Source organism: Sitophilus oryzae, unplaced genomic scaffold (genome assembly GCF_002938485.1).
Source record: "Sitophilus oryzae breed Bouriz unplaced genomic scaffold, Soryzae_2.0 scaffold_1443_pilon_pilon, whole genome shotgun sequence".
NCBI lineage: Eukaryota > Metazoa > Arthropoda > Insecta > Coleoptera > Curculionidae > Sitophilus > Sitophilus oryzae.
This window is the reverse complement of record NW_022146108.1, coordinates 35,513-45,887: the sequence shown is the minus strand read 5'-3', so window position 1 is coordinate 45,887 and position 10,375 is coordinate 35,513. Positions and strand designations below refer to the sequence as shown.

The window sequence follows — 10,375 nt, the reverse complement described above, 5'->3', positions numbered from 1 at the left end:
TTATTGTTGCGTTTTATATTTGTTTTATTTCATTAACTTATTTCCAGTTATATTTTATTTTTGTCTGTGGTTTGGTTTATGTTTTGTATTATTGTATTACTCTAAAGCCGCGTTCTCAGAGCTTCGTTCTGTCGCCGCGACAGTATTTTCGACCAATAGGAAACCGACCAAAAACAAACCGGATGAGATCGGATATCTCGTGAGTCGATTTAGACACTCGCCAAGTCGGTAGGCCATTGGCAATGATATGTCTGAGGATAACTTTGAGAAATATCTCACTATAGTATTCAACAATAAAAAGTATCGGAGGAGAAACGTTTGCCCACCAGGTAAAAGACCATATCATAATGTGATATACTGATGCTTCCAAACGTTTTGGAAGCATCAGTTTGTTTAGCGAGTGTCTAAATTGACTCACAAGATATCCGATCTCATCCGGCCTCAAACCGGTGCGAATATGAGCACTATGAGCAGTCTAATAAAGGTGAGTATTCATTATCCGAACGAACGAACGAACGAATGAAAGTGCGGTATATTTGGAGGGGGACCGAACGCATGCGGCCGTTCGTTCGTTCGTTCGCTCGACCATCCGTTTCGAGTCGGTACATCAAAGTCGTTCGCGTCCAGTCTTCTCGTGCGGTTCTATCGTACGGTCCCCGTCCATACCCAGTCCATACCACTAGCGAACATTCGTTCGTTCGTTCGGATACTGAATACGCACCTTAAGGATCTGAGTAAAAAACCCCGGCATAAGAACTTCAATATTCTCGCCACAACTATACTGTATAAGATAATATCAGAGTAATATCACTGGTAACATTTATTATAGGATAATACTTAGATAATTAATATTCTGGTGTTTCGTAGAAGGAATAAGTTAAAAATGTATGGGCAAAAAATAAGGAATTTAACAACATAAATCTTACCAGTTTAACGTTATTATTTAGAATTACATTGAACCTAACCATCTCGATCTTAGTTCACTACACACTGATGTGTATAACAATATATTAACTGTGTGTATTTATGTGTATAGAGAATTATACTATTTATATAAAAATACTGTTACTGTGAGATACATTATTTAGACTTATGAAAATAAGGAATCAGATAAAATTACAATGTCAATAACACTAATACTTTTGTGGTTTGTTTAAGTTTGTTTTTAAGTATAACAAAGGTTTAATAGGGATAGATGTCTATTTCTATTATTACTCCGTTGAAGTTAATTCAGCTTCAGCCAATAAGAGACTTTTCCTTAAAATCACAGAATTTCCGTCACTATTTCTGTTGATAAGTCTATATTATTATTCTGCTTCTCTGTATTTTCTTTTTTTGGTGGCATTGATCCTAAAATAATAAACAGAATTTGTTTAAATATTTCTTTAAAAAATATTTATTATAAAAATATGTATATACAGGGTGTCCCAGAAATAAGTGCAAGTATTTTAAGGGGTGGTAGATCTCGATAAAAGAAACATAATTTCTCTTTATCGTTTTGCAAATAAGACCAAAATAACGGAGTTATTTTACTTTGAAAACTTCCAAAAAAATTATTTTTTGCTAAAATTTTGAGAACCACTGGATCTTTACTAGATTTTCTTTCTTGTAAATTCAATCTAATACCTATGTTGCCATATTATTAAGAAATTATATTTTTAAACTAAAAACTAAAAAAAATCCAAAAAATTTTTCAAAAAATTTCGAATTTTCAAAAAAAATTTTTTCGGAAAAAAACTCATAAGCGTGATTCTGGGGTTAAACTATACTACCAGTTAAAATACTTGCACTTATTTCTGGGACACCCTGTATAAGACCCATTGTATATTCTTTAACGTTAAAATTTTGTAAAATGTAGAAATTTCAGCATATTCCAAATGCTATTTCGTATAATCATGTGAGTAATTATCAGATCATAACATGATAGTGTCAAAAAACTCTCGATTGAATTTCTTAATAGGGGTAGCATAATTCTTTACAATAAAGCTATTGTTTACAATTCATATTTTACTTATTGCGGAATAATATAAATAATGCTCGTATTCCGAATTTCTAGCATCGCTTTATACATATATATAATACCTATATAATAATACATTCATAATATCTAAAATTGTGTCAAAGCATTTTTTTTCAAAGTAGGTATTATATCCATAAAGGAAGTATGTAAGTACCTTTTTGTAAAAGGAGTTTTTCTAATGCGATTACAGGAGATTCGTATACCATACTTAATATAAATGCCAGAGTATATCCTAAAACTATATCAGCGACAGTTTTATAACCCTAAAACAACAATTACAAAATCAATAAACTATAAAAAGTACTATAGATACGAACAACGTACCAAATTGAATATAGAAACATGTGTAGGTGTTCTAATGCTTCCTGCAGTGTACATCTGTATAATTCCGTGTGAAATATACACGCAAAATGACAATTTCGCTAAAATTGTTAAAGGTCTCCAACTTAGAAATGAATTGATTAAAGCTAAAATAACAATACGATAGTAATTATCGAGAAGGAAAGGAATAAATATTTTTAAAACTTACGTTCGTGACCTAACGATAATACAATTATTATCCACGCTATACAAATGCTCCACAATGGATGATATAGAGCTGCATACAGAGCTGTTAATAACTGATGCACGTCGTATAAATAAAATATATAACCGGTGGCCAAGGAAATGATCATTGTTGGGATTGAAAATATCCATCCTAAAAATCAAAACTGACTAAATAAGATGATTAACACATAAACATTGAAACTAAAAACTAAAAAATACAACAAAGTAGCATACGATCAGAGCTGCGAGCTCAATGAAAACTTAAGTCTTATGATTTGAATCGTTTTAATAACTAAAGTCATTTGATTTTAAGTCATTTATCGAAAGCTGACTTAATGATTAAGATTTAAGTAATTTTCAAAACGATTTGTGATTTAAATCTTTATTCCAAAATATAAAAAGTTAAAAAGCTATTAAGTCATCAAAAAGGGCTTAAATATTTTAAAAGATTTACGTTTTTTTAGAAAAGACTTTTTAAAAAAAACTGTTTTAATAATTGTTAAAGAGGACCAATTAATATGATTCCAGTATTCAAACTACATTAATTGCCTGTTTGCGTTGATTAATAATATTTGCTCCAAATACTAAAAAACTGAATTTTTATGTGTATTAGACAGTGTAGTAAAAAGTAACACCTTAAAAATTTTATTTCACTTTTTGACGAATTCTTATTTGTAACAGAGACGTTCATTTTCATAACTTATTATGATATTGATTTCCGATTCAAATCCATAGTTATTTAGAATAATGTATTAACTAACACAATTAAGTATGTAATTAATTAATATTTGGGCAGAAATAATGTGGTATATTTAATTAATAGTTTACTCTTTTATAAATATTTAAATAGTTTTCTTTTCGTATACAAATGAGCTAGTAATATTCTCGTTTTTAACAGCTGTACATTTTGAACATTTATTGCTTTAAAAACAATCTAAAATGTCAATATTCCATGGGTATATTGATAAATGAGGTCTAAATTATAAGGAAATGCATTTTCTACTAAAACTTGAACGGATAAGTAAAAAATGGTATAATACAATTTGATAGACTATTAAATTGTGCATCTGATTCTCATAAAATATACAGGGTGTTTCATTTAAATTAAACAAGTTATTGCCGCTTAAAGCTAGAAATTATTTAAAATTAATTTTCAGAGACTCTGTATGAGGTAGTATTATTTTTATTATTGCAACACAATAACTGATCAATAAATAAACTTAATATTTAGTATTAAAAGCTTCGATACACTTAGTAAATATTTAGTATTAAAAGCTTTGATACCCTTGGAGAAATGAAGCCTTAACATTTTTACTGCAATTTCACAAAAATTTAATATATTTCAAAAACAGTAAGATTTAAGTGTAATAAACCTTAATCAAATTTACCTTTATTTTAATCGTAGAAATTAAAAATGTAATAATATACAGGGTGTTCTATTTAAAAAAATACAACTTTAATATTTTTTATTTATTTGGGACACTCTGTATCTTGTAAAAATATTTTTAAATTGTAGTTCTAATAGTTCTTCAACGAACCCAAAGCTTACAATTTGTAAAAATCTAATCGTTTAGCTACAATGCTCCGTGTCGTATATGGTGAACAACCCTCTATACTCCAGTCCGGTAAAATCGTCGTGGACCGGCAAATTCAATAGAATTATATACAACTGTCGGAACGTGAGCAAAGCCGGCGCCGGCACCGGCACCGATTTTGACAGTGTGTGTGCAAGCGCTCTTAGAGCTCTTAGAGGCTTTTAAAGTGTCGTATATACGTTTACTTTTGACAATAATACCCAGTTACACATATCGTAATAAACATACTTATTATCTTTTGTATCTTCTAATGATAACGTAAACACTATAACGTTTATTTTAGTTCATAACAAAAATTGTTTTAAAATAAAATTATTTTTGTAAAAAGCGTTAACTACTTCAATCGATATTATAAATTGAACTTTACATTCGTTTGTCGGGCCTATATCATATTTAATACTAAATTATTAAACATGCACCATTCTAGACCTAACGCCACTGCACATTGTCGTCAGTAGATAATACGACAATGATTAGAATGGTCATTGACGGAAACTGTACTGGGATAATTTTCAGGTCAGGGGCTTGGAATATACTCAAATCGAATCCAACTCCCAGTTGATAACATACCAAGAATATAAAACTTTGAGAAAAACTTTACTGTAGTATTGAGCAATAAAAAGGATTGGAATAGAGAAACATTTGCTCGGTATGTAAAAGTCTATACCATAACGTGGTATACTGATGCTTCCAAAACCAAAGCAGGGACAGGGATAGGGATAGGAGTATTTCGGTCCAAAACTAAATACTCCAAGGGCACCTACCCAACTACCCAGCATCCTTCAGGAACTATCGAAAACAGGAAATAGCCATCTCATCTGATAGTCAAGCAGCACAAAAGGGATCAACTCAGTAACCATCAATGCGAAGTTGGTCAGAGAATGCCTAGAGAAGCTGAACAAATTAGGCAAAGAAAATAAGCTTCTAGTCTAAGCTCACCAAGGGATAGAAGGCAATGAAAAGGCAAACGATCTAGCTAGGAAAGGAGCGAACACTCCACTAGCTAAACCAGAACCGTTCTGGTTTCCAAGTGAAAACATAAGCTTAAAGCGGAACTCAAGAACCTGGAAGGTTTCATCCGTAACCTGGAATGGAAATCCTCCAACGGTCTAACACACTCAAAAAAAATTCTTAGAACTTACGACGAGAAAAATCAAAGAATTTCCTTGATTTACATGAGAACAATCTTCGGATTATCACGGGGTTTCTAACAGGACACTGTCTCCTCAACAAACACCTCAGGAGATTGAAGGTGAGAAATAACGACAAATGCAGATTCTGTGGGGAAAATGGAGAAACACCAGAACACTAAACATTGGTAAGACTGATGTCGGAGATAGAGAGCTGGCCTCTGTGGAGCCATCTCAGAATCTCAGATACTGGCTTTTGTTAACGCCTTGAGGCTGTATGATGAGTTATAACTCGTTAACTCAAGAAAGGGGAATACACAATAGAGATCGGTAAGGTCGCAGTCAATACCCCCCCTAAACATTCTACATTCTACATGCACCAAATTAATAGTACCGTATGAACCAAAAAAAAACGGCATGCAGTTGACCTGGAAATTACGATAGATGATATTCCCCATATAATTATTGTACAGACAAGATGAGGGGATCTTCATTTCCAAGCCCTTTCAGAAGCGTTTTTTTTCGAACTTATGGTATTTAATTTACCAATTTTTACATAATTTCTTGATATCTTGTGGTCGTTTTCTTTTATTTGAAACTTATAATATCCAGCCAGAGTTCCAATAAAATAGGAACTGGCTCTCATATGACCTGGAATGTATAAAGTCTTGAACGTAGCATGAGACACTGGATCTTTTAATGCTCTAAAAATAGAATATTATTTAGTCAATGATAACTATCAAGATATTTAATAACTTACTTTAAGTAAATCATATACATTGCATCCAAATTGTCAATATATACTTTTGTAAATACTACTATTATTGAGGAAATTATTAACGAAAACACTAAAGTTAGTCCTAGTTTTGGTTTTTGCCATAAAAACCAGGTAAGAACTGGTGAGAAAATAAAGAAATTCATATCGCATGTTATAAACCAAGATTGGAACATACACTAAAATAATAAAATAACTTATTATAAAATCAAAAAATATTATTGAATTCAAATAAAAGAGTTTATGCGGATTCAATGCAGAATATTCAAAATACCTTACTTTGTTAATCTGTTAGAATTGAATAATCACTCACAAGATAGTGAAGAATAGAATAGTGAGAACTGAGTTTGAAAGATCCGGTATAATACAAATGATGTTCTATATTAGGAAAAAATATCTATACCTATGTGGCGGAGCCATCTCTCCAAAAAATCCTATATGGGTATTTGGCCACTGCAACAAAATCTACAAAATAGAACAGATATTTTTTGTCACAACACTTCTGCGTTAATCCCAAACGGAAACTACTTCTCAGAAGTTAGCAATAATATATACTACAGGCTGGCAAAGGTTAGTCTTGTAAGTTGTTAGTCAGAAGAGTACAATGCGTTTATAATGTACCGAATAAAGAGAGAACAGTAAACACGTTGCCAAGCGTATGAGATAAACCGAGAAACTGTGCATATTGCTAAGAGACGTGGAAGGGGATAAGCAGATTTTTCGCAGTCGACCGGTCGGACCATCATGCGTTCAGCTTCACGATTTAATTAAGTACGTCTCGTGATACTTTATTTGTTTATTTATTAACGAGTCGTTGTAATTTTCCCTATAGCTTGAAAATTTTTAAGTGCAAGTTAGAGACACTTGCATTTTTGGTAAAAATAAGTGGAATTGAGTTGGTGTTCGACAGTGGTCGCGCTATTAGAACTCTAAATTCAAAAATCAATATCTCGAAATCTATTAGAAATAATATATTTTCTTCGCAGATACTATGTGAAAATGTTTATAAATAAAAAAAGTTAAACTATTGCTGAAAATTGCTATGCACTAAAAGTAAATGGATGGGTTATTTAAAATTATTGAATGGAAAAAAATAACCTTATCGAATTGTTCTTACTTAACCATATTGTAAAAGATCCGATATTCAAAATAAAAAGTTTCAGTATCTAAAATAGTTCTTAAGTTATGGCGTGTTATGTGTTAAAAAGTTGAATTTTTAAATTATCGCGATAACTGACGTTTTCTCGTTATAAAAAAAATGGACACCCTAACAATATCCTTATAATTCCATTTCAGATGTTCAGAAATATATCTAATGATTTTATCTAGTTATATTTTCGAAAAAAAAAATCTTTTAAAAATAGGTAAGCGGTTTGCCATCGTGATTTTACTTTACTTGATAAGGAAAGGCGTACCGGCAACGCCGCAACAGCACATCGTCGCATTTCTCTCACTCCGACTTAATAAGATCCCTATACGATTTACTTCCACACATGTAAATACCGACCCAAAAGTAACAGTTGCCAGCACGGTATATTTTTGTTATATCTGTAAACCTGACTTCTGACAAGTAGTTTCCGTTTGGGATTAACCATACCAAACCAAACCATTAACGCAGAAGTGTTTACAAAAAATAACTATTTTATTTTGTAGATTTTCTTGCAGTGGCTAAATACCCATATGGGATTTTTTGGTTAAATATTGGAATTATAATTATTATACAACATTTAGTGTGAAAAATATTAATCAATAAAATTTAAAAGCATCTGCTATATGTTTCGATTATAATTTTACGTTCCACCTAGTGTTTATGGTTACTTACAATTTTATCCGTATTCACATAATTATTGATAAATAGTAAGTTGGCCCACCAGCTTGTAGTACATCTTTCTTGTTCCACGCCAACTCTGTGTTGCCAAAGTGGCCCAGAGCCTAGTTTTATAAATAAGGTGCAATAAAATGCGATGACCACAGCGTATGTCGGCAAAACCCTTCAACAAAAAGATATTTGTAAATTTAGCTGCAAAAGTCAATGTGTCATAGTTACTATTTTTCATTAAAGCTATTCCAACGAGAGGAAACATGATAGTGAAAACTGTGTCTTCGTCATTTTTCGTATTTCGTCTGTCGAACTCTTCCCTGACTCCGCTGGACTGACTTTAGTTTAAAATAATGTATTTTTGTTACCTTACAAATCTATGAATGTAAAAAGACGGCTAAATTAGTCTTATTGTTTTTCTTTAGTTGTCCCAAGATAAGAAATGTTGCCAGAAATCCTGATATGGTAAAAAATGTTTCGACTAAAATAGGTCCATTCAACAGCAAAATAGTTTCTGAATTTCGTGTACAGCTAGAAACACCATTTTTGTTTGATATAATTATTTAAAATAACGGATCTTACTTCTTCTACGTATTCAGGATTTAACATAGGGGGATCCAAAATCAAACATTATTCTGTGCAAGACTATGATCATAAACATAGAAAATACTTTCTTCATGCCAGCCAAACAATCCAGACCATCTGTGTTTTGATTATTTGAAATAAATTTCTTGTAATTTGAGCAGAAAGAGAAACATAATATTACGTTGTGTCCTTTTCCTAAAAAATTGTCTTAAAAAGAATACACACTATTCTTAAACAGTATAATTTGTTATGCAGGGTGTCCTGTAATATTTCATAAACATAGAACTACTACGTATATTTCAAATCAAAATAACTTCTTTAGCTCTATACAAAAGTGCTTCGTTTGTTCGTTAGAGGGCATCAAACGTAAAAAATACATTTTTTAAGATATTTTAAGAACCGTTTATTCCGATTTGAATGGACATTTTAGGTGTCTATGTTTTGCTGGGTGCCTAAATATATGACATAAAAATCCAGAAGTACAGGAGTGGTAAAAAACACCCTAAAATACTTTACCCCTACATAAATTCTAGCAGAACTATTTTCCAACTCTACCGACCGCAGATTTTTTTTTTTTTTTCGTAAAATAGTCATTCTAATATTTACTTTATTTTTTGTGTCTAAATATATGACATAAAAATCCAGAAGTACAGGAGGGGTAAAAACACCCTAAAATACCCTTACCCCTACATAAATTTTAGTAGAACTATTTTCCAACTCTACCGACGGCAGATTTTTTTTTCGTAAAATAGTCATTCTAATATTTACTTTATTTTTTGTGTCTTGTCTCATGTATGCGTATAAAATCTAGTATGCGATAATAATCTAGTTGGCAAAACTATGACATTTTGTGTTAGTATCACAAATGATATTTGACAGCTATATAGTAAGCTTAGTAAGCTTAAATTTTAAATTAATTAACATGCAGGTTTATTTTTGATTGGTGTCCTCTAACGGACAAACGAAGTAACACTGCTTTGGAAAAAAAGTTCCTGAAAATTTTCTCAAAAACTATGCGATGTTGCGATTTTTTCAAGACACAAAAAAGGTAGTAAATACTAGAAGGATCATTTTACAGGAAAAAAATCAGTCGTAAGCGGGGTAGTTTTTCGGGGTCGGGGTAGTTTAAACCTTTCTCGTACTTTTTCTTAATTTTTGTGAAAGTCAAATATAGGGTGGCGCCTCTCATACGCCGCGGAAACTCCAAGGAGAACGGTAGTTTATATCGAAATGAAATTTTGTCAGCATATGTAGGTTAACTGAAAGCATTTTATAAAAATATATAGGGTGTCCCAGGCTGAGCGTGCATTAGAAGTTTCTAGAGAACTACAACATCTAGCTCGGAGATTTTTTGCATATCATAGTTTCACAACGAGATCTATCGATTAAAAATATTTTCAATATGGCAGCACTTCCGGAAATAACCGGAAGTTGGCAGCAACTTTCTTATTTTAAATGGGTGCCCACATTTTTTATTAGGTACTTAAATTATCTGTAAAATTTTATTAATTTTGATATTAAACATATCTAACATTAACCGTTTTTGAGAAAAAAAATATTTAAAATTTTTGAACGAAAAAAACTGCCTGTCAGAAATATGTGTATAGCCTAAACGTCAAATCTAGTGATTACCACAGCCACTGTGCCATAAAGAGAAAACATGGGGCTATCTATTTCAAAAATTAAATTGTTCGAATGTCATATAATAAAGGCCGCAGCTGTTCATAGAATTGAGCGATTAAAAAATTATCATAAATTATTTTTTTCAAATGGAAACCCACTTTTTTTATTTCACTAGTGAAAAGACTTTTCAATTCGTTACTTTTTAACTATACATGTTCTTATACCTAAAATAAATCGATTTTGAGTTATTTAAGATTTAGTTTTAAAGCGTATATTTTTCTT

At 31.4% G+C, this 10,375-nt stretch overlaps 1 protein-coding gene across 1 annotated transcript in view; it reads right to left on the bottom strand.

Annotated features, from left to right (window-relative positions):
* Nucleotides 1-1,164: 1,164 nt before the first annotated feature.
* Nucleotides 1,165-10,375, bottom strand: part of LOC115877326 (nose resistant to fluoxetine protein 6-like) — a 17,680-nt gene continuing 8,469 nt past the window's right edge. Inside the window, exons 2-8 of the mRNA XM_030893471.1 lie at nt 7,889-8,057; nt 6,052-6,245; nt 5,838-5,995; nt 2,550-2,717; nt 2,345-2,487; nt 2,175-2,283; nt 1,165-1,350 (exon numbers count right to left, since the gene is read on the bottom strand). Of these exons, the coding sequence (XP_030749331.1) occupies nt 1,265-1,350; nt 2,175-2,283; nt 2,345-2,487; nt 2,550-2,717; nt 5,838-5,995; nt 6,052-6,245; nt 7,889-8,057 (1,027 nt within the window). The 3' untranslated portion in view covers nt 1,165-1,264. The remainder of the gene's footprint in view (nt 1,351-2,174; nt 2,284-2,344; nt 2,488-2,549; nt 2,718-5,837; nt 5,996-6,051; nt 6,246-7,888; nt 8,058-10,375) is intronic.